At 38.3% G+C, this 25,781-nt stretch overlaps 1 protein-coding gene across 7 annotated transcripts in view; it reads right to left on the reverse strand.

Annotated features, from left to right (window-relative positions):
- The window catches only part of ESCO1 (establishment of sister chromatid cohesion N-acetyltransferase 1), a 49,434-nt gene that overhangs the window by 18,793 nt on the left and 4,860 nt on the right, over positions 1-25,781 (reverse strand). For 6 of the 7 annotated variants that reach the window (XM_075062963.1, XM_032795797.2, XM_032795796.2 and 3 more), the window contains 4 exons: positions 25,470-25,584; positions 23,347-23,413; positions 20,810-20,921; positions 9,084-9,215 (listed from right to left, as the gene is read on the reverse strand). In XM_075062963.1, coding sequence (XP_074919064.1) covers positions 9,084-9,215; positions 20,810-20,921; positions 23,347-23,413; positions 25,470-25,584 — 426 coding nt within the window. Of the gene's footprint in view, positions 1-9,083; positions 9,216-19,295; positions 20,497-20,809; positions 20,922-23,346; positions 23,414-25,469; positions 25,585-25,781 lie in introns of those variants that run through there. The other variant, XM_032795802.2, reaches the window with a different exon arrangement.

Below are 25,781 nucleotides of genomic sequence, written 5' to 3' on the forward strand. Positions count from 1 at the left end.
GCACCCGCAGCCCCCGAGTTCTCTGTCCCGAGCAGGCAGGGGGGCCGTGGCTCCTCTCCCCTGCTGGGCACTAGGCGGCGCACATCAATGCACCGCTTTGGGGACCACTGACAAACTGACTGGTTTGAAACTCTGCTATACCGCGACCCCACATTTAGCACGATGGAAGTTTTTGGATCCCAAACTTCACGTTACAGCGGGGTTTCATTGTATTTGGGTATGATCTGGAATATTCATTAACCTCAGAGGTAATGTATCTGATCCTTTGGGATTGGTAGAACTTTTTTATATGATGAATAAGATTTTCAGTAATCATATTTGACTTGGGTGTCTGGGTGGAGACATGAGGCTTACTGGGTTACTTTAAGGGAACTGTGTCGTTGGCTTCTAGGTAACCAGTGAGCTTTAAAGAAGATGTTCTGTGCTGGTTTGGTAAATCTACGTATTGGAATATCCACAATCTTTGGGAATTGTCTGCCCCATTCTTTGCAGTTCACTCTTATTGCCTGACCTCAGTTGGCTCCCCTAGGACTCCAGTCACAACATGAATGGGGTTACCAGCATAGAAAATGTCCACTGTGGCATTACACCCCCTATACTTCATAATATTATTACACAAGTATGGCATAATTGTGATGTATTTTGTGCAAGATGAGGCATGAGATATCATTGAAAGGGTTATGATTTACTGAATAGAATTATCCTACTTGTATGATTTTGGTATCTGAAGTTAGGAACATTGTCTATGCATCTATTAGAAATGTGTTTACACCTGGGGAAAAGATTGCCAGTCTAGATGGCTGGCTGAGAAGGGCCATTAGCTTGGACACAAAAAGTTCCTGCCATGTGTAAAAACTATTTAACGCAGGGGGATGACATCAGAGGTTTTTCAGTGACTCCCCACCCTAAAGAGACTCTTGGAAACACCTGAGGAACAAGGACTAAACTGGGGGGTGGGCACGTGGGGAAAAGTGCTGGACCCCAGCTCGAGGGGCTTCTAGCCTATGAAAAGTACTACCTGCGGTTTTTAAGCTGCAAGCAAGGGCAACTGACTCATTAGGATTCTCTAAAACTGGCTTATATCATCTTTTAGAGTGAGAAATTGCTACTCATATCCAATCTTAATATATTAAGCTTAGATTACCTAGCAAATAAACAAAAATGCAATCTGCTTTGATTAGTCTGTTAGATTTTAAGTGATTAAAAGGTTTATCTTTTGTAATTAATACACTGGTTTTAGACAAGGCAAAAACAAATGTATGTGGGAGTCATAACTTGAAGCAAAAAGCTGTGTATATTCCTGTCAGTGAAGGAGGCGGCAAATTTCATGAGCTTATGTTGTGCAGTTCCTCAGTGCAGTGCAAGATGGTATAGTTTTGGGTTTACCCTCCAAAGGGGGAGGTGTACTTGAGTAGCTAGGCAGTTCCTTAGCTGAAGCCTTCCCATCCAGAGCTGATCTCAGCATCGGTATGTAGCTGCAGCTGGGCAACTCCGTACCTGTATGTGTTCTGGAGGGGGCTTGAGGGCCTGTCACAGCAGAACAGTGTGAAGGGAGCCCAGGTTGGTGGGTCAGGTGGGCTCAGTGGTACCCTAGTGCCAGGTGGCATCCTCGGGGGAACCCGTCACCATCTACAATGCCAAAATTCTCTAATATAGACTTGCCTTTAAACCATGTAAGCTAAAAATACAGTAGAATGCATTAACTCTGAATTTCCCAACTTTCACAAGTTCGTATAAACTTACATACAATGAGATTCCAGAAATTGTTTGTTATGCCACATGATCTTGACTTGTCTACAAAAATAGGTTCCCAAAAAAATTTATCCTGAAGAGTAGATGATGTACTCAGATTCTTCTTGAAAATATTTATTTATGGATGAAAGAAATCACTCGATACTGTTCAATTCTGGTAAGGAACTTCACAAGTTCTTTTTCTGATTATGCCTTTAACAGAAATGTCTTTCTGAAATTAAATTCAGAGACTGAACCTTTGTACATTGCATCCTTGACACTCTGTGAAGATGGCAAAGGAACAGGGTGTATAGCTTAGAGTGCAGAACTGAAATAAGGTGATCTGGACTCCTATTTCCAGCTCTGTCACTGATTGAGTGACCTTGGGCAAGTCACAACTCCTCTTTGCCTTCATACCCTCACCTGTAAAATGAGGTATTACCTCTTAAGGGGTGTTGAGATTTTGATTGTAGAATGCTTCATGATTCTTGGATGAAGGGTGATAAGTACATAGAATTATCAAGGATTAAAATAAAATTAAGACATTTTCAGAACAGTAAAAGAAAGGTGATATCAAATAGCATGAGCTATCCTATCTGAAATATCAGCAAGTCTTATTCTGCACAGAGTATCTATCTTCATACTCAATAATTCAGTATGATTGAGAGAACATAAGTCTTCCGTTTACCTACATCTTATGAAGATGAATGTTCAGTTTTATCTTCAATACCAATATCCTACTAAATTCCCAAATTTCCAAAAGAGTTGTTATAAATGCTTTAAGCCAATAGCCATTACAAATAGCTTTAAGTCTTATCTTTGGGGTTTGGTGACCCAAAGAATTATGAGCATTGGTTTGAAGATATATTCCCAGCAGTAAACAATCATTTACACTTACTATTCAGACTAGATGTGATCCAAGACACTTTCTCCCTACACACAGTCATGCCTGAGTCATAGTCTTACTGCAACTGGAGATGGACTTCATGTGAAAAATTATTATTATGTGATCATGTAATTAAACATTGTATCAAAGAGCACTGAAATCAGGTAGTCTGTAAAACTTTAATTCTGCAATCTTCTAACTTCTGAGTGCTTGACTTTACTACCCTAATAATGTTATTTTAAATACAGAAGTGTGTGCAATTTCCTAGGTTTTTAAGAAAACTGAAAAAACAGAAATTCCATATCAACATCTCCACTGATCATCGGCAGAGCTGAAACCTTTAAATTAATTACATAGACCTGAGCCATCTGAGGTAATGGAGTAACTGATAGCAGTAGTATGCTGACATGCACTACAAGAGGATGGAACACATTACCAGTGGGTTTCACAGGTATGTGCTGAGAGCAGAAGAATGGTAAGTCTCTGGAATCTAGAGTTCCATTCCAGGAACCGTGCTTTAGTGGGAACAGACTCCTCTATACCATCTTATATACCCAGTCACTATTCCAGTTCTGTCTTCTTCCATCCCTGGCTCCTTGTCTCAGTTCCATTCTCTTCACCTCAATAGTTCTAGATTTCATTCTTCAGACTTCTCATCTCAGTGCCCAGCATGTCCTAGGTTCACCCCTCCAAACTCTACGTCCAAGACTAAGCCTCTCCCCTGCACTTTAAGTCTCTGTTCCCTGTGTTGCAGCTCCAAGGCCAGTCACCTCCCCATTCCCCCCCCACAAAACATTTCCCATCTCTACCGCCTTAGTCTCCAGTATCCCACCCCCACACGTGGTTCCTTGTTCCAATCTTTGTCCAGACAGTACCAGGTCTTCCCTCACACCCTGGCTCCCTGTCACCTCTGTATCCCCTACCACTGGTTCTCAGTCTCTTCACCTGGCTTCCTGTTCCAGTCACCTGCTCACTCCAACTCATAGTCCCTGTTTCCCTCTCCTCAAAGCTTCCCCCTCCACCCCAATCTACTACCTCCACCTTTCCCACAGGCCCAACTCTTGGCCACTTTGCATTTGCATCAGGCAATTTTCTCCTCCATGCAGCCTGGGTCCAGTTGGGGGAGGAGGAGGGAGTATCACTGGAGAATGTTTCTAAGTTTAGGTATTTGGACCCAAAGCCAGCATAGCCTCCAGTAGCCTAAAGCTACAGGAAAAGGACTGCTCAGCCTAGGGCTGAAGAATGACCAGTGCTGACAAAATCTTGAGAATTTAGCAACTAAAATTTAAGGAACCTCATAGTAAGCATGTGTGTGCTGCCATTTTTTAAACGCATATAACTTAGCCAAGTTTGGGCAGATTTTCATGGGGATGGCAAAAAGTACACCCTCACACAAAGGCCACCCACTGTGCCAAATACCCCAAGTTTATATTCAAAGAATAGGGACACTAGAGCTTTTTGAAGAAAAGGTCATTAGAATTTAACATGGGCAAAACAATTTTTTTCCCTAGCCTTGTTCTCAGATTGATGAACCATTTTGGCTAAAGTTCGCCAAAAAAAATATTCACCCTGAGGCAGACACCCAGTCTGGAAAATTTCAGCCTAATTTGTTAGTTTGGCAAAGTTAAAAGGAACTGAAAATAGGGCTTTATAATGGGAAATGTCAGGCAACATTAATAGGCAATGCTACCAGCACCGCCTATAATAATCAGTAATTTTGAACACAATAACTGGCACACTGATCAATATTATTCTAAGGTGGTGAAGTCTTTGGAGAATATATAGGACTTAAATCTCTTCCTAAAATTCAGCAAGACACAGAGTTGAAAAGGAATTACAAAAAGGTAAATTTTTAGTTTACCTCATTAAAATTGTTGTATCAATGACGACAACAAAAAACTTTAATTTGAAAAGGCAAATATGAAGAGAGTTATATTTAAGGCAAAAAGCAAGTGTTCTTGTCTTGCATAAAATAAGACTTAACCTGGACTTGAAAAATACATATGCCAGTAGTGAGTAAAAGCCTTCCCTGGGAAGTGAAGAGGGAATGCACCTAAAACCATCAATATTTAAAGAATTCAGGGTCTCACGGAAAAATACTTCCAGCACTTCTGGGTGCAAAGACAATCTTTAAAATATGAACCAAAGCAATGTTAGCTTCTTTACTCTGCAGGCAAATGCCTCTGCTGTTCCATTTTCTCCAAGTAGTAGCCAAGTCAAATTTGGCAAGATACTAATCAGTTCCACAGCTGTTATTCAGAACCTTGAAGGCAGCCATGAAACTTGGGTGAGCGGGTGGGAGGGAGGGAGAGAGAGAGAATCAGTTTCCCTCTGCTACTATTTGAGAACTATGAACAGTAGCAAAAAAGTTAGGCATAAGGGAGGATGACCCTTAAATAAAATTAAAAAAAAAAAAATATACAACCAAAAGAGACTGACCTAGGGAGGGTAGATGAACAGAGACAAATTACCCTTTGTAGCAGTCAAAAAGCCATGAGGCGAAAGAAGGCTTAGAGCAGCAAAGACACCTCCTGCCCCAACAATAGGCAGGAAGCTTTACCATTGGAAAGCAGAAGCAAAACCTTCTTTCTCCTTCGGGGAGTCCAGCAGCTGTTGGATCTCCCAATGTATTAGACCCCAAGTTCTCAAGGAGTTATCAATCTAACAAATTTTCCCATGTTTCACAATGAGACATCACAGGATGAAACTTGTGAGTGGTGATGGAGTGGAAGGAGATGTCTTGAGATATCGCCCTCCTCATACTGCTAGATGGAAAAACAAAGTTTAGAACCACCATATTAGACAATTAACAGGAGGTTGATACAAAAGATGGAGACTGTAAACAGGAATCAGGGACTGGCTTCTAGCACCTTGCCTTTCTTATCAGCAGTGGATTTTTCATCAAGACTGTTCCATGGACCTTGTTGTTTGCTTTCCCGCTCTTTTTCCAATCTGCTTCTGACTAGCAGAATTAGCCCTGTAACTAGGAGAAATCTGGTAATTTTTTTCAAAGCTTGGCCTAACTCCTTCAGTAGAGGGGAAAAAAAAAAAATACATGAGTGAGCGACCAAGGGTATGCATGTGTGTAAGCACCCAAAACAAGCTTCTGGAAGAGTGTGTTTCCATCATGGTATTTGCCTCTTCAACTACGCTTAAGATGGGCTAAAATATTTGCTTTGAACATAGTTCAGATTCTTTTAATGAGGACAACTTTTCATACAAACTAAAGAAAGTTTATTTTCATTCTGATGCTGTCTCAGTTAACTGCAAGAAGAGGTTCTATAGTAAAATAAAATAAAAAAATCTTTAATCATAAAAAGGAACCAGCCACCACATGGGGAAGTAAGAGGACATCTGTGGCCATGTGGTAGCTCAACTGTAGCCTGTTCTGCCCAATTCTAAAGCGCTCTTGGGAATTATATGCTATTCAGGACACAGTGTACATCTGTCAAAGGAAACTAGATGAGCAGCAGCCAGGAATCAATTTTAGGAGAATAATCATGTTTCAGAGTTTAGCTGATGATAACAAAGGAATTAATTTATTCTCTTCTGTCTCATGCATCTGCTGATTGGTCAAAAGAATGTAGAAGAAAATATTTTCTTTAAAAAAATAGGGCTACTACCAACCAAAAATCAGAAACTGTCTACTTTCATGGACACACCATGGTAGCAGCAGGTGCTAGCATGATAGGAAAGAAAAAATGTGCAAACTATCTGAGATTTTAATTGAGAGAGATGTTCAGTATCATCCCAAGGTACATAGGGAAGGAAGAGAGAAAATATAGCCTTACTTTTTTCACTAACAATCAGTCTGACAAATTTTCTCATGTCTCACACTGAGGCATCACAGGATAAAGGAGCTGAGCAGTGGAGGAACGGAGGGAGATGTCTTGTGATACCGCCCTTAAAAGTTAAATCAGGCTCCAACATGAGCAATGATAACGCTGCTTAAGGGTCATGTGCAAAATGATTTGAAAACTAATGTCAGTTCATTAGTTCTCCAGAGTATGAAAGATAAGCAATTTAAAAGGGGGAAGAGATCTTTAACAAAATCAGAGTTTTAAACATTGATTACTGTCTATTTAATTTCGATGATTACGATGGGAAAAAGTTTGTTTCAATACTGTCAACTAACATTCACATGCAAGAGTTGACAATATGTACTCTGAGTCATTGCTCCCTCCAGAAGTTGTCTAGAAAAACTAAGATGAGCAAAAGTTAGTTTTTCTGATTCTAGAAACATCAGAAAAGTCAACATTTCAGGCTGTTTAGACATCAAAGCAGCATAAAAAAGGTAAAAGGCCAGTTTTGAAAAAAATCCTTTCAAGGACACCTTTATATAGATGTTTCTATCACGGCCATCATCATAGTATACTGAATCTACCCAGAACACCAAGCCCACGTGAAGGTCTGGAAGAAGGGAAAATAGAATGGCCAGTAACATCCAAGTGTGCGTTATAACAACTAGAAAGAAGAGTATGTATTCACTCCATTCTAGATTAAATTTCTCATTGTTTGAACAACTATAGATTTGGTTAAGCATTTTTCAACTAAAAATAAGGGAGGAAATTTCAAAGACATTCACAAAACTATTTCCCTTGTTTTCAACCCTATGTATTACATACAATCATCATCCCAGGTGCCATAGTATCTGTTATTCTACTTTCATCTTTGGAAATGACTTGAAGAGTCACAACCGGAGCCTCACAGATTTCAGAGAGAAGATGTTTCTCTCACTCACTAGGAGGTGCAGATAAAAATAGCATGTTTGGATGCAATTTATGTAAAAAAAACTTTTTCACAGCCATCAGCCACCTTTCTAAACACTTTGTCTGCACCATATTTAAAAATTCTAGCCATTGTAAACTACAGTTATTCCAGATTGTTTTTAAGCACTTTCTCTTCCCTTTCACTTCATGCATACCAGTCTTACCCTAGACATAGCTGTGATAGCAAGGAAAGGAGGGCATATCAGCTGTTGCAACGCTCATCATTCTTTAAGTATTTGTTCACTTCCTCAGAAATGCCTGCCCAGTCCCTCAATACCACCTGAAGCTACAGATCACCCATGTGTTAGCAGCTGTGAAAGACTAGTCCTGTAGCCAACAAACTGCTGTTTAAAGGGATTTAATTTAGTCTTTCCTCAAAGACCATCTAGCTGTTAAAATCCCACACCTGTTTTCATTTGTCCATAAAAATGCTTTTCCACCAAGGCAACCAAAGTATTTCAAAACCAGATGTACCTCAGTAGCCTTTGTGCTGTTTGCTACAGTATCTATTCTACTACACCAGACAAAACACAGAATCTGGGGAACATCTGAGACCCCAAAATTGTTTAAGATGACTAATTGATGGATTTACTATGGACAAATTGGAACAAGTAGGAAAACAGGTATTCAGTTGCCTTCTATCACAGTCTCTACCTATCTATCCCCTTAAATTTGCCTAATGCTTTTCAGAAAAGATTTTCTAAGATGTTTGGGATTCAGCCAGCCAACTAAGAAAAGAATGAAACAAGCCCTCAGTATTTGGCAATAATTGTTTAAAGTGACTAGATGGTTTCAAAGTATTAATAATGGTATATGGATCTTTTTTAGACCACTGATTCAAACTCAGGGTCAGGATTTAATGGTAGTCTAATTGCTGTTTGGTACCTATATTAAATGAATTAGTGGCCTCAGTTCAGTTATCCTGGAGGTCTTATCTGCTTGCATGTAGAGTACTGAAGGTAACATATGTGATTAAAAAAAAAAAAACAACAAACAGACTTTATAGATTCTGTTCTGGATTTCAGACACATGGACAAGTTTTGAAAGTAGCCGATTTTACAAAATATTTATCTGAAATTGTACAATACTTCAAGATTGTGTTTTAAACTTGAGTTAACTCAACAATACCTATTATGCCTAAGTAGAGTATGGAATGTACAGTTATTTTAATTATACTGTTAAAAATAGGAGGAGTCTATTCTCTGAAGTTTTAATACATTGTAATGCTATGCTCAAAGTTCCAAGATATTCCAATTCTGAATCACTGATATTAATTTAACATAGCCAATATAAAAAAAAGGGAATTAGAAGTCATCCGGATGACATTCTAAAGAAGACAATGATCTTCCCAATTAGTTCTTATGCCAACAGTTGTAGCAATACCAATTATATCATAAGCTGAATTTAAACAAAACTTTAAAAATAGTGATAAATGACTATTTTCCTACAAAACAATACAGAAATACAACAAGGAAGGGATAAAACTGAACAGGAATGTTGCTATAATGATAATCAATTTTTATAGGTGACTTACTACCATGTGCTAGGCTCCCTTAAATTGATCTGTGGTAAACATTTTTTTGTTATCATCTACTGTGATATTTTAAGGATTTATTAAAAGTAATCTGAATTGCATTTGATGTACAGAAAGGAAAACAAAACTTATTACTGTTTAAAAAGACATGAAGTTCTCTTACCACATATTTTACAGCACTAATGAATTGGTTGTGGAAGAGCAGATGTTGAGTTTCATCCTCTGGATTTGATGCTGTGTAAAGCATTCCACAAATATTACAGGAAATAGCTCCAAATCTTTTCTGTCCTGCGTCCTATTTAAAAAGAAAATACATTTTATATATTAAATATATATATTGCTCAATATACAGTTGACACAACAAACTTTTCATAGCTAGATATGCAATTCACAAACATAAGCACATGTAGATTCTGCACTGAGGCTAAAAGGAAGTGGAGGAAAACAAGTAGTATACTAAATATATGGTGACCAAAAGTGTACCCTCCAATGGCCAGCATACAAGCTGAGTTACAGCAGAGGCCATAGACTAAAGGACACATTAAGACAACTTCTCCCCTACCCGAAGTGTTAATGGTAGTTCTTCCAGGTTAGAGTTAAGACACTGTAGGAGGACCACATGAAGAAACACTGACTGCTCACTTTTTCTTTTATTAAAAGGTAAGGCAATGACCTCTTTACCTACTTTGCTGTCTACAGAGAGTTTAGCTATCATGTATGGAAAAAAATAGGATAGATTCTGTTATTCCTTATGATTTAACTCCTGTCTGTCCTTAGATAGTGAGCTTCTTGAGCACGGAACATTGCCTCCTGAGTACCTGGAAACCATCTAGCATACTATAGGCACTACCACAAAAAAATAAAACCTAACAGTTATGGAAATGTGCATTGGAGGAACAGTAGTACATGTTATGTCTTGGCATTGTATTTCAAATTTCTATGGTGATAAATTAATATTAAATATTTTAAAATTAAAGTGTCTGGCACTATTTTTCATTTCTCTTCCCTCGAAGTTTTAGAGGTATAAGTCGCATTCTATATATAACAAATCATATGCATCAGTTAAGAATATACCCCTTGCCCAGAAATCTAAAGATTCTTAACTTTACCATGCTTTGTATTGTCTTGTTTTCTCCTAACACTGTAAAAAAGACCCATATATAAAAGGACCACTCAGTAATTTTGTTCTGACATTTAATCTTATTACTATTTGTAATCTATTACAAAATTCATTTAGCACACAGACAATTCAGTATTTATTTTGAAATTTACTGATTAAACATAAGTATTATTCATTATTAAGAGTACAAAGAACTAGGAATCAATATAATTAATGTCAAACAAGGAATAAGACCTTAAGTATAGGGTCTTTGTTAATTTGAACTAAGTAACTCATATGGATGAAGATTGTTCCAAAGAACAGATGTATATATTGATAAGGTTGGAAACTTATCTTTGGCTAATATATTTAAGTTTTGGTTTTAAAAGAATCAAATCTGTGTTTGGACTTTGTTTAAAAAGTGTGTATGAGAGAGGTAATGGATTATAAAAACACACAAGGTTAAAAATGGAATGAAGCTAGGCAGACATTAAACACACAATATAGATCCTATTACCATAGTATACAGTAAATACTACTACATGAGTAAAAGAGGGAATTTTCTAGGGAAAATTTTTAGTGATATGTGTGTGTGTTAATCTCAAAACATAATACTGCATGAATATTTACTGTGAATTTAATTTCACCTTTAAAAAAAAAACAGATATATTTATAGACTTTTTACACTATATTACTGAGAAGGTCTTTTTGCAGTACGACTCGATTTTTTTCAGCCTGTTTCCCACTCCATCTTTCAACTTTGAACAATATTTGGTTTAACTGGTCTGAAGAGATTAGATCAACATTGAAAACTGAACTATCAGAGAAACAGTTGTAACCTCAAGCAAATCTACTAGTGAAGTTAGAACTTTAAGAATAGGTTTCTGTTCTAAGGAACAGCCACATCCTAGTGTACCCTGTGACTTACCCCTGTAACCATGCTCTATTAATTCTAGTAATTTTTCGCAAGTTTCACTGTGTAGTTCACAATACACACAACAGTACTGGAAAAAGATAATAGGAGAGGGGATGGAGAAAACATGACAAGGAACATCACTGTGCTAGTGAGGTGCATAATGAGATTTTTAACCCTCTCTTTGAAGGCACATGTGCGGACCACTGCTGGAAGCAGGAAACTGGGACCTGAAGATCCACTGGTCTGTCCTCAGCATGGCAATTCTTACATTCCTATGGCATGTAATAGAGGGAAAAAGAAAGAATTCTTCAAAAGGAAACAAATGTTGCTCCATGTGTTGGCTTTGGGCTGGAGCATCAGGGAGAGACTCGGGTTCCAAGGGTGTGAAAGTTGAGACTGATGCATTTTTTCCCCTATCTCCAGGCCTCCTTTAAAAAGGTGTAGTTCAGAAGAAATTGCCCTTTTGGTCAAAAGAGTGTGTTGAATTTCAACTATTTACACACAAAGGAAGGAAAAAAGGCAGTTCAGGAGGAAGGATGCATGCGATTACCTTACGACCCCACTTGAACTGAACCTAATTTTTGCTATCTCAAGGATGGAGAACATGTCCCTGATGCTCAGGGTAGGATAGGTGAGGGGGAAGTCTGCTTTGATGCTTGGAGAGCACTTCAAAAAGATACGACATGTACATTTGAAAGTCAGCTAAATATAAAGCAACTCTTATATTTCAATATATAAACAGTACTGCAACAGTACTTGTGAAACAAGAAATCCTATTCAAATGATTGGAATGTTAAAATTTATTCAAAAAGTGAACGGTAGCACACTAATTAACACCCCAATGATGTCACTAAAACATTAATGCAAAGAAATCCTCAAAATTGCCAGTATTCTTAATTCACCCTATCTTGCCTGATCTAGCTCATATGCTCTTCTATCATAGTCTCTATAAACAAGAGCATAATACAGCCCAATTACATTTTACAGTAGGACAGAAATATTAGACTGTTGCTGGTATCTGGCAGACCATTTTTTAGGATTTCCTTGATGTTACAATATTATATGTATTCAAGTGTGTGGACAGGCATTCATATGGAGATGTTAAATATTTAAAAACTTAAGGCATTCCTCTAGTATTCATATACTAGTAGCTATTAGAAAGTGCACCAAGCCTTCTTTAAGGCTGCAGAGTGTGAAAAAGGGGTTTTATTTTATTTTTTTTTTAAACATTCGATAACCTTATGCAGCCCATAAAGACATTAGCCTGCCAGCATAACTGAAGCACTGTTCCAAATCCACACACTGCAGCAGACCATTCTTCAGACAAAAAATTGCTATATGAGATAGTATAGACTCTGCAGTGCAAAAGCAGGATGTGCAGGCTAAAATCAGAAGGAGCAATACAGCAGTAGGAATTAAATCTATTTGAGAGACAATAAATCTGCCAATTATTTTTAACCTATTATTACACATTAGCCCCTAAGATTACTACAAATGAAAAGAAAAGAGCAAAACAAAAAGTCTTTCTTTTTTTTTTTTTAAGCATTCGACATGTCATGTTTAGGCCATCATTTCCTATGTCTAGTTTTCCTTTTTGCATGGGTCTCACACAACAGTACCAGAGGAGAGAACTACCTATCTGAAAATAGCATAGTAATGAAAAGAAAAAAGAAAAACCTCTATTACTGAAAGCTATACAGGAAACAATTGTTTTCAGTTTATTTACACATTTGAGAGTACCTTGCACATAGCTCTTTCACTTCTGTTACTCAGAACTTCCTATTCCCATGCACTAGCATGACATTACTCTAACGCAGTGCTCTGAAGGGAGCTCACATACCCATTCTTCCTTCCAAATATGGAGTTTGCCAGTAACAGCCAGAGTTGTTGCAGTTTCTGGTTTGGGAACAGGATGGTGTCTCATTTCCATGCAGCATAATGTTCAAACTTCACTGAGCAGCTTTTTATTTTACATGTTTATTGCTACATTATGCTGCATGGATAGTATTTACAGTACTGATTTTTTTTTATTTGTCAGATTGATTCTGTAAACAATAGGAATATAAACTTGATGGAGCATGAAGGTTTATAATGGAATGAGAGCCAGTAATTAAAACTGACCAATAACTGTTTCCTTCAGTTTTATACTTTACTGCTTTAAGCCCATTGGTTTTTATCAATTTCATTATGGATAGCATTTTCACTTTCATCAATTTAACTCATGAATTTTTTGAGGCAAAAACATTTCACCTCTCTCATGAAGTGCCTATGTTACAAAACAGTTATGCTGCTATAAACAGTGATGTTGAAATGCCAGTACCAATCCTGGGGGACCCAGCCTATCCCTTGCTCCTTTGGCTCATGAAGACATATACTGACCGCTCAACAGCACGAAGGGAAGATTCAACTACTGGCTCAGCAGATGCAGAATGACAACTGAACGTGTTTTCAGTAGACTGAAGGGGCACTGGCATTGTTTACTCACAAGACTGGATCTCAGGGAGAAAAATATCCAAATGGTTATAGCCGTCTGCTGTGTCCATCTGTGAAGCAAAGGGGGAAAAGTTGCCTCCAGAGTGGACAGCAGAGGTGTTGCAGCTTTCGGCTGAGTTTGAACAATCAGACACCAAGACTATCAGAAGAGCTTAAGGTGGAGCTATACAGAGGCTTTGAAAGAGTACTTTAACAGCGAGCCACAGTAATGCACTGTGATGTGCTGTGCTCTACTTGGCCCTGCAGTCTGGGGGCTGTTAGGAATTGCGTGGTGCACATCTATGAATGTGACACAGACACCTACTAATTTTGCAGTGCTTGCTGTACATTACACAGTTTAATCACTGATATTATGAGTTGCGTCATGAGAAGCTGGGTGCTTTCAGTATCGCCAGCCATTCTGCAGCATATGCTGGGAACTACTGAAGATGAATTATTTTCCAAACAAAAGAGTAACAAAAAACACTTCCATAAAGTTCTGTGCAAGTTAAAAGCAAATCCATAAACTTCTTGTGGTTTTAATGTAACAAAGCTTAATGAAGGAGAAGGAACATTAATGTCCATTTTAGCAATATAGACATCAACTGTGCCTCTCACAGGTCAGTGTATGTGAAGCTGTAGTTGTCCTTAATGACCCCCAGTGGGGAGCAGTAGAATTAGCGAGGTGGCCACTGATGCCATGTGGAATGTAGAGAGGGCATGCAGGGAGGTGCTATACTGCATTTCTCCACAGACTGCAAAGGGAGGCAACCACAGGATTGTTGAACCTATACATTCCAAGAGTGTGCTGCATCTCTGTTTGCGGCTCAAAGTGCCCCATTATGTCTTCGTGCAACTCCCTCTGACTTCTGGGCCTGGTGCTTGTCTGGTGTCTCCTTCTCTATACAGTCTGCAATATTCATCCTCCAGGCCCTTTGTTCATGATATGATACAGCACTGGCTTGCATGATCTTGCTGAACAGGTCATCCCAAGTTCTCTGCTTTCTCTTCCTTATCTGGCTCAAGCATTATGCAGGTGCGGAGAGGGAACCACTCAAGGCTGCAATGGCAGCAGCTACAGAGAAAACATGAAGTACTATTGTCAGTATGCTCACAATGGAAAGCAAAGTTAAGATTCAGAACTCCCTTCCCTTGCTCCCCGAAAGTTTTAAACAATACATGCTTACTGACACTTTTGCTTCAGAGTGCTTGTGCACAATACCACTCACAGCTCCAGCCATGGTGAGTATGGCCTGCTAAGGGTGAGGGAAATGACAAAGGGATTGCTCAGTTGCATGGAACTATGAGTGATGGGCAATGGTACTGAATACTGGCACCATTTTCCACAGCAGTGGCGATTTCAGCACATCTCTCACTCCTGAAGGTAACAAGGCACAGAGAGCACAGCTGCTGTTGGAAACCCAAAGCCACCTGGGCCCGTCCACGCTAGCTTGTTTACTGCAATGGAGACTGCCAAAATTATTACCAACTGGTGTGGGAAGCTATCCTACCATGAAGGAAGAAATAAGGCTGCCATCCTAAAAAACTTTGGGAGAGGATTGCTGAGTCACTCCATGAAAATTTCATTGAGAGCTCCCAAGAGGACTCCGGGGACACCTCAGAGTATAAATGAGCTGCTCTGCACAGCCCCCCTACCTAACTCTACAGGGGAATGAAAAGCATATAACTCTACCTCTCTTTGTTGTACCCATACTTTTAGTACAAGTAAATTAATGAAAAGTCAATAGCTGTGTCCTGCTAAGCTAGAAGCACCATAACCGTAATGGAAAATAAATTTACATACTTACCTAAGGTTCTTTCCCCTGCACTGGTCTTGTACTTGCTCAGCTGCAGCAACTGACTGGGCTGTGGTGGAGTCTCAAACAACTCCTGGCTCACGGCATAGCTGGACCCCCCAAGTTGCATGTCCTCCATTCTCCTCGACCTTCTCCTCATCCTCTCTGTTCATGCAAGGGGCCTGTGCCTCAAGCTCCTTGGAGATATCCATGGTGTTGATGAAGTCTCTAACACGCATGGCATGCAGCTCTTTGTAAAAAGTGGCAGGTCCGCAGTTTAGCATCAGATCAATTGTTTGCCCCTCTGGCCTTCTGCTATGCCTGCCACAGTTCCTTCACTTTCACATAATACTGCTGCTGATCCCTATTGTACCTCTTCTCCTGAATCATCTGTGAAATCTACAGATGTCCACATTTCTATGACTGGTCTGTAGCTGTGCTTGCACAGACTCTTCTCCCCACAGGCCCAGGAAATCCAATATCTCCTGTCTACTCCAAGCTGCAGTTCATCTGGAGCATGTAGCCAATATGGTCAGTTAGGCAGTTGCACACAAGAACTTAGAGCTGCTAGGTGTGCTCACCAAGTTGGACAATCAGGAAAAAGCATTTCAAAAATTTGCAGGACTTGGAGTGGGGTCAGTGAGCCTTCTGGTCTCCAAGACCGCAGGACAGGAGTTCACAACTGTGACCCGAGCAATCAGTGTCAGGCATTGTGGGACAGCTGCTGGAAGACTGTTAGGGTATGGCTACGCTTGCAGCTGTACAGCACTGGAAGTTAAACCTGTCTTCGTACAGCTGACTAGGGAAAGCGCTGCAGTTTGTCCACACTGACAACTACCAGCGCACTGTCGTGGCCACATTCGCAGCGGCACTGGGAGCAGTGCATTATGGGCAGCTATCCCAGTGTTCAAGTGGCTGCAATGTGCTTTTCAAAGGCGGGGGGGGGAAGGTGGAGTGTGACATGGAGCGTGTGGGGAGAGAGAGAGCGGATTTTTGGAGCCGACACTGTGTCAGCTCCCTGCCTTGCAAGTTCCGACCCCCTCCCCCACCTCTCTCTCACTCACTGAAAGCAAACAGCAGCTGTTTGTTTTTTTCTCACATCAGATAAGCCGCTGCTCCCCAAAAGGAGACCCTTCTCGCCCCTCCCCCCCGCGCCGCCTCTCTCTTCAAGCAAACATTAGCTGTGGGCATTCCAAAGGGAGCCCCCCTGCCTGCCTCTGCTCATTCACAGCAAACAGTACCTGTGTTTGGTTTTTTGATAAGCAGCTCCCGGAGCCCTGAGTTCATAACAAAACAAGGAGAGGAACCTTCACTTAAAAGGATTATGGGGAGTTTCTAGAGGTCAATCATTGCATAATAAGGTTACTTCCCCATTTACACTGAAGCACCAGCATCTCAGCCACTCCGCAGCAGCTGTTATTCCTCTCGGGGAGGTGGAGTACCTTCAGCGCTGTAGCCACCGAGATACAGCGCTGTATGTGCCTTACCAGTGTGGACAGGGAGTGAGTTACAGCGCTGTGGGCAGCTTTATTGTGCTGTAACTCTCAAGTGTAGCCAATGCTTTAGGGTTATGCAGGTAGTGCAGTATCTACGTTTGTGCAGCACCAACCTCAAACACATTGACCATGGTTCAGTGTGCTTAGGGAGGTGGTATTACTATGTTGGCATTGAGGATGTCAGTATAAAAATCTTTAAAAGCAAATTTTCTTGCTTATGTTACAAAAACTATTTTATTAAAATTGAAGACTAAAAAAAGCTCCCTATGCAGTTTAAATTTTGCAGTCTTGGCAACATGGAAAAAGAATTAAACTATACATCAATTTCATTTTCAGGTTCTCATGTACTTGCATTTAGAATGGCCATAGTGTGTCAGACCAATGGTCCATCTAGCCCAGTATCTTGTCTCCCAACAGTGGCCACTGCCAGATGCTTCAGAGGAAACATACAGAACAGGCAATTATGGAGTCATGTCATCCCACTGTCCAGTGTCATCCACTCCTAGCTTCTGGCAATCAGAGGCTAGGGACACACAGAGCATGGGGTTCCATCCATGACCATCTTGGTTAATAGCCACTGATGGACTTATCCTTCATTAAACTTACCTATTTCTTTTTTGAACTCCATTAAAAAAAAATCTAGGATGTAAATGAAGCAAAGGAGTATTTGTTTAAAACTGTCTAAGGAAGGGGGCAGATCATTTCTACTCATCTTAAGTTTAATTTAAAAAAAAACCCTCAGTTTTGCATAAATATGGAAGCTCATTTAACTAGCAATGTCCACTGAATATGTAAGATTTTAGAAGTTATTTAAGGTCTGACTTCCTATATCATAGTTTATAATATCTCAGACTGGACTGTTATATTAGTCTGAACACAACAATAGACTTAAATTCTAACCCAATCTATGCAACCTTGGGCAAGTCACTGAATCTTGCTACATCACTTTCCATGGTTTGTAAAACAGAGATCATACTGACCTGAAAGTTGCTACAGAGATATAATGTTTTTAAGTAGCTTTGAACATAAAAAGATTCTTCCTCCAAAGTATAATTCTGAGTGTGCGTGTATACACAGTATTAGGTTTTCACTAGTCTTTTAAATTTGTTTTGTAACCTTCATAAAAAGAGGAAAGATGATCTTAAGGCACTCAGAAGATCTAGGCTCTACCACACTTCTTGGGCACTTTGGGCAAGACATTTAATCTTTCTGTGCCTCAGTTTTACATCAGTAAAATGAGAACAATAGTTGTAATGTGAGGAATAATTAATGGTTAGGTATGCTCAGACACTAGTGACATACACCATAAAAAAAAATTTGGAAAAAAAACATCAGTATGAGTGTTAGAACTTCAAGTTGTAGAAGATTTTTATATTGAGAGAGAACAAACTATCATTTAAAAGCAAAAAAAGCAAGACAATTTTTAATGCCTTTTGCAGACAAATTGAGCTTGTTATAGATTTTATACTCACAGATAATACAAAAAGGTATTCAGCAAATATACACACTATACAAAGGAGATAATATACGAACATCTTATGGACTAAATTCTTGTGAAACAGATAATATAAAATTGCATATGGGGGGAAAATTGTTTTACCTATAACATTCCCTCCAAATACTGAACAGAATGGTAGAATTTATAAAAATATTTGATAAGATTTATATCATAGCTCAGTCCCAAGGACTCTGGCATTGTACGAACAGTTAGAATGAAAAAGGGTCATAAAATACACAATGTAAAGCCAAAATATTAACATGGTCACAGCCACAGCAAAGAAGTGGTAATTAATGTTGTGCTTAAGGTCCTAACATCTTACAACAGAGAACACCTCTGATAGATGAGAGGTTTTTTGGCAAGTTAGAAGAGATGGGGTAGGGAGATAGGGATAGATTGATGTCCAAGAGGATTACATCTCTTAACTACAGGAGCCACCATAGGAATAATTTTCTTACCACTGATGATAACAAAACTCCTAAAAAAAATTGGATGTTTAATGTTTTAATTAAGTAGTGAATGAGTCTGAGCAGCAATTTGAACTATGTTGTTTACAATAAGAGTATAATAAAATGCTGCTCCTAACAGCATGCCAGAAATTCCAAGAGATGTAAAATAATATGTTTTCAGCCAATATTTGCAAGATAATTACTATATATTACATGTTTTCAAACAGTTATTAAATGGGCTGTACACATACTATACAGCAAATACTCATTTACACACTTCTTTAAAATACTAAATATCTGGAAATAGAGTTTGTCAAAAAAATATTGCCAATTATGAATTTCAAAAAACAAGTTTTGTTTTGTTTTTTAATTTAATGCAATTGCCACTCTTTCAACTGGTTCTAGTTTCACATTTTATAAAAAAAACTAACTTGGCGGAGTAACCTTCTGTGCACCTAGACTGAAGGCTTTAGTCAGTTTTTGCTGATAGGACAAAAGCCTATAAATCACTGTCTCATATATATTATTATATGATTAAAGTGAACTAAAAGTATAACAACTATATCCTTCATTGATAAACAGGGATTGGGTTAACATGCAAATGTTAAGAGTTGTACACAATTAAAACAAAACACAATCTCCAAAATAGTAATGTCAATTTCTGCTGAAGTTTAAAAGTCAAGTGTGACACTGTCAGTTTTAAACAAAATAACACAACGAACTAGTCTCAGATGTAAATTTGTTTTCCCTCACAGATTTTGAGGAAGACCCCTATGCTTTCTTCCTCCCTCTAAAATTACTACACTATATACTACATAACTAAGACTTTTCTTTTTTGTTGTGGCACTGAACAAACCACTTTTTAAAAACACTGAAAATGAGAAAAAATAAGCCAGCCAGTTACAAAAAGTATTGGTTTATGATCAGTGAAAATCATAGCTATTTTTTCCTTACAAAGAACCTATATCAAAGCCCGATCAAATTCTATTATTGTACAACCAAAAGTTGGGTTTTAAGGGCCCCATTCAGCCCTGCTGAAGTAAAGGGGATTATTTGTATGTTTAAAATTAGTCACCTGAGACCTAAACAGGCAATAATTGAGAATGTTTCAAGTAAGTGTTAGATATAAATCACATCTCTGAACAGTTTAATATTCTGGCATTTCTGAACATATTCTGTGTATATATCTGTTATCTTGTAATCCCACCCAGAGAGGCAAATTTCATGCTTTAGGAAAGAGAGAGACTTCAGGCTTGTGTCCTTAGTATATATTTTTAGCAGATTAAGGCTCTATTTATTTCTTAGTAATTCTTTAATATTACAAAAGTGCAGGTAGTGGTAATGTCTGCTCTAACAGGTTCAATTTTTTAATGGGTTCTGCTGCAGTGTTGTGTGGTCCTTCAAACTAGGACAATTTGCGTGCTTTTGCCCCACTTCACATTTTTAAATTCTTGGGTTCAATAGTTTTTGCTCTACTTTTTCTTTAGTAGAAATAGCTATTTGTATTTTAGTTTACCAATTTATTTTTAATTATTTAAATATACCTCTCGCTGTATCAGTTATTGATGGAGCTAGCTCATCAGTGATTTGTGGAAAAGTTCTTTCCCTATCTTTAATTTTAGTCAGTGCTTTGAAAAAATATCCATATCTCATTACATAAGTGTAATGCATTCATATGTAACCTGACACAGAAAAATCTGCCAGATAGAATCTCACTAGTGAGGATAAGCAAGTGTATTATTTGCATAAACTGAGGACTAGTTTATATGCAAAGGCAAATTTACTTCTCTTCCTTTCCACTTTCCTTCATAAGTGAAGCTCCTCTTTGTATTTGAGAAACCAAATACAGCCTATTGGAAAAAAAACTGAAATGTTGGAGGACTCAGTTTAAACAATATGGATTCAACAATAATCAGTCTAGCATCACTTTTTAATGTCAAAAATTCAATGAAAAGTGTGAAATGGTTAGTGATTACAAAGTTACAGAAACAACACTATGTAAGGATAGCTACATTTAAGACAAGTTCATAACATTTAAGAGGTGGGTCAGCTCATTCAAAAATATTTACTGTAGAGGTTATGTTAACATTTCAAGATGCAGGCTTATGACACATAGAAGTTTGAGAAATACACAGTTGGCAACATTAAAAAGAAAGTACTTACGATGATCAGCTGTTTGTCATCTTTTCCTGCTTCTCTTAGTTTTTGAATATGCTGCTCTGATGACAGGAAGCTACTGCACCTTGATGCTAATGAATGGTTTGGCAAAGGAACCCTTTAAACAAACATATTTCCTGTCAATAAGGCCCTTCTGACTAGGTATTTTCAAAAATGCATCTATAAATGTAAATCCATTTTAAATAAATTTAAATCTCAAAACAAGGACTAAAAGCATACATGGTTTAGTTTATAATTTTGATATAGTTCAAAACTATACCCAAGATGATGAACAAAATGGTCTATTTCATCTACGAGAGAGAGAGAGAGAGAGAGAGAGTGTGTGTGTGTGTACGTACAGTTACAGTAATTTTCCCTCTGACTTTCACGTTACAGGAGCAGAACAGTTTCAGTCTACACCACACCATTCCAGTCCCTTAAGGAAGATAATTCCTACCCCCACACCTTTGAAAAGGACCAGTGTACAGGCTATGTATACACATCCTGTGGCTCTTCTTCTCTCATAAAATGTTTTTAAAAGGGACTTTCCCACTGCATGGTGAAGAGAAGCCAACCTGTCACTGACTACATCAGAGGCATATCAAAAGTTCTTCCTAAAAGTTGGCTAAAAGTTCTTCCTGCTCCCACTTTCCTGTTAGTTGTGTTAGAGGGAAGCAGAAAAGGGATTGTTACCAACCAACCCACCCAGCCACCCACCCCCACAAAGCTCTAGGGAACTTTTTCCAAAAGGAGACAGCAGGAGAATTTAGAATGAGAGGCTCCTAGAGGTCATTAAACTTTCTCATGCAATAAAAATTTAAATTAAAAAAAACACAACCTCCACACACAGACATCACAAGCAACTCTATTTGGCAATTACTAATCCTAACTTTTTTGCAAAGCAGAGATCAGACAGAGCAACATAGTTCTCATTAACAAGATGCTAATAGTTGCCACAGTCTATTGCAGTAGATCCATTATAAGCTTTTACATACATTGACTTTTTGCTCTAAAAGTTATATCTAAAGAAGTGTTGGCATGCCAGACTTAAGACATGAATTTATGTCTCTTTCACTCGATTCACTATTTCTTCTGACTTGTTAATTACTGGAAATAATTATGTTTAAAAGAGTGATCTTTCCTATTACATCTTTTCTTCTTGGGCCTGCAGTGAAATTACACCAAGTGTGACATCATTTTTATATCAGGTCTCAAATAGGATTAGAGGAGCAGTATTTGGGACGTGTTAAGAAAGCACTTAAGAAAAAAAAAAAAATATCTTAAATAGCAAAGGGAGCACAAATTTATTAGCCAAGAAGTCTTTTTTCAAGCTCGCAACAATATGAACATCCTCCATTTCCAGACAGAAAACTTAGCTTAGGTGAAGTTGAAGATAAGACCACATTCACATCAGTAACTAAGAGCAACAATCTTTATTAAAACTCTCTAAACTAAACAAAATCAAAAAAAAAAGTTCACGATTAAATCTGCAAGAAACTCAAACATTTAGAAGTAGTCAGTCAAGATATTTAAACTTACATCTGGCTGTCCTTTTATGGCTTTTTTTGACAGTGGTATTTTTAGATCAAGAAAATTTTCTAAAAGTTAGTAAGTCCTCAACCTCTGGTTAATTTTGAAAAGCCACTGTATTTGTCCAGCTTGTAGGTGAAAACTGAAAATCTGAACTACAGAGCAGTGTTTTATAATTGGTTTCATGTCTCCATTGAGAACATTTTACTTTATGTCTAATGTAACTAAGATCACTGGTTAGGATATGGAATAATAGTGTCCATTACTTTGACTCTGTACATTGCCATCTGACACTCTTAATGAGGTCTGAGTAGACAAGTAACACATTGAAAACAATCAGGAGAGTGTGTATGACAGAGTGGCCAAAACTGGCACAGCCACTATATCATTAAAAGTGAAGCATCCTACTTTGTGTGGTTGCAAATGAGGAAAAAAGTCATGGATAAGGGAGTCTAAATTTCTGATTTTCTCACGGCCTCACTGTGCAGCTAGATTTAAGGTAGATTGGGCACAAAACTCAGTGTGCAGGGGGCTGGGGGACAACAAAAAACCTAAAACACTTCCATTAAGAAGTCTACTAACTAAAAACTACAGGAACCTTCCTCTTCTGAATAGGGAAACTGAATAAACTTAATTTTAGTCATTATCAATTTTTGAGTCTCAGGTTAGGATCTGGGAAAAAGCAATGCAAAATATTAAGTATTTTTTAGCTCTGCTAATTACCACTTTTCAAAAAAAAAAAAGCGACTCACATTGCAGCCAGGCTGTATGATAATTTTTTCACCAAAGCTGAAATTAGTGCTTTTTCCACTGACAACCTCCTTTGGTAAACTGGATTACACAGAACTCAGTCTCTTATGGAAAAGGATGAGACACCAATTTCCATGTTAAAAAAAGTTTAGGATGGCAGTGGAAAAGAGGGACAAAAAAAATTGGTCTAATAATGGTAACTTTACCTAAGGAGGGGCTACTGTCATTCCATAAATATATTAAAGAATAAAAAGGTACTATACCTCTTCTCACTAGTCTCAGATGTCTGATTTGTGAATAGAGTGCGCACCAACTGCTTGGGAGCCGAACCTGCAGTTAATCAGGTTAATAATGTCATTTCATTATAAAATTTCTGTTAATAGAAAAAGTAAACTTGGCAAAACATGTTAACTTTCACTACAGCAAAGAGATATGCAAGACCATGTTAAACACACTGTACTTTATTGGTTAAAAACAATATTTAAAAAAAAAAAGTCATGTAATGAAATGGTGCAAATTCAGTTCAGGATTCAGATATTTCTCCACACTACATTTTTAAACTTACTTTACGAGAAAATTATACATATCCACTGTTGCTGAACATGATTCTCTCGCCCAATAGCCAGGGAGGAGCAGCAGACAATCTGAATTTTAGTTTCAACCCACTCATGTTGACATCAATTGGGTACTGCTGTGTACAGCAACAGAGCCATAAACAGCCATAAATACGATCTCTGACTTGCTCAGTAGTAGGGTAGGGGAAAGAGAGACAGTTAAGAAATGCAATTGGAGGGTGAGGGAGGAATGTTTTTCCTAACCCCCAGCAACAGTAAAGGATCCTAACAATACTGTTACTGCATGTGGCACTTCAAAAAGCTGGAGCTGCACTGAAACGAATTGCACAAGTGTCATATTTTAGTAAACGGCTAAACCTGCTGATGAAACATTGCATAGAGCACAAGGTCAGGCACTATCACAAGGAGATGGAGAGAAGGCAAGAGCATGGCATTACATCAGAGAGGAGGAAGATGTATCAGTGATCTAGTAAGGATACTTATTAGTTTAGGACAGAGTTTGATTCTTTGCTTCTTGAACTATGAAAGGCGAGGGGGAGATTTTCACATTACACTGACCAAGACTTGACTATTGGAACAGTGCTGACAGGTTCCTGAGAGAGGTGAATGCAACCCTCTTCACACAGATGAACGGTTGCAAATTTGTGGAAAATTGGTGGAGAAGGGGAGGTAAAAAGTAGTAACTCTAGTTCCTCCTTGAGAAGAGATGCATACAAATAAGTGAAGAGGGTGAGAGAAGAGATGTATACTGTTAGAAACAAGGCAGTGGTAAACAAAAGATATGGAGAGTAAGTGAACCCTGTCAGCAACCAGAAGACTCAGATACAAAAAGAACACAGAGAATGCAGCTCCTCTTCCAGCAGCCAGAGAAGACGGAGTTTCAAGTTTATCAGACATCTACTAGCCAGAAGCTGACAGGAAAGATGGAACCATTGAATAGAGACCAGGGATCAGCATCCTAGAAGAAATTCAAGCACCCTTCCTTTTCTCAGCTGCTGCAGGGGAGCAACGCTTTTCACCTGAATATTGCTCCACTTTTTGTATCAGTTCATGATCAAGTGAATAAGTCTCCTTACTATTAAGTACCTGGTAAAAATTCCAAGTCCTGTGTGTAGATGTGCAGATGAAGGAGGGTGGGAGAGAATGAATGGGTGATGAGATAAATAAGGAGAATAATGTTGACAGAGTATATGGAGGGAGAAGTAGTTAAAAGAAAGTAGAGAATACATAGAGAAAAGAAAAGAAAACAGACACTAATGACAACTCACAAACCATGATCAGTTACTGGAAAAAGAGAGTTGAGTGAATACGGGAAGGAAAAGACGGTAAAAAAAAAAAACCAAAAGATGAAATAAGTCAATTTGATAGACTAGTACTCAATTAACACCTGATTTTACTGACATGTATCATATATTATATCTGATTAATATTTTTTGGCATTCAACTGGTTCTTGTAAGTGGCCAAATACTATTCTAATATACTTGATTAATTCCACCAGTAATAATCTAATATAGCCCAAAAAAATTAGGTATCAACAAGTGCTGTTGGTATATTACTTTTAAACTGAGTACATAACTTTTATTCTTTTAAAATTATTGGCGATTTGGCTCTGGAGGGCCTGGTTGCCAGATACCATATTTTTCACCTTGATAGTAGGCTTCGTTCTAGGACTGCAAGGTAAGTTTTCATGATCTGCTGACACCAATAAATTTTGTAACCTTCCTATTTTAAAAGCAAGAAGAGGATTCCTTCATCACCACCATTAACAGACCTCTCAGAGTGCACAGAATTTACAGTTTAGATTTTTTACCTTGAGAGTCACTCTCTATCTCCTTTTTGGCTTGCTTAGGTGGTGGTGGTGGTGCTGCTGTAGTACTTTTCACTGGAGTGCTTTCTGGACTTGTATCCAAATGCAAGCTAAAACTCTGAACAACACAACAGAACAGATGATACATCAAAGTCAAACTGCTCCATCTCTCTCTAAGTTCTGTCCCTATTTCATTAAATATTTTATGAGTAAAACCATTATTGAGTTCCTACAAGATCAGTTTAACACTTTTCTCAGTTCTCTTTAAGACTTTGCTTAATGAACTGATAAGCAACCCCATGTATATATCTGTGG

This window comes from Chelonoidis abingdonii, chromosome 2 (assembly GCF_003597395.2).
Source record: "Chelonoidis abingdonii isolate Lonesome George chromosome 2, CheloAbing_2.0, whole genome shotgun sequence".
NCBI lineage: Eukaryota > Metazoa > Chordata > Testudines > Testudinidae > Chelonoidis > Chelonoidis abingdonii.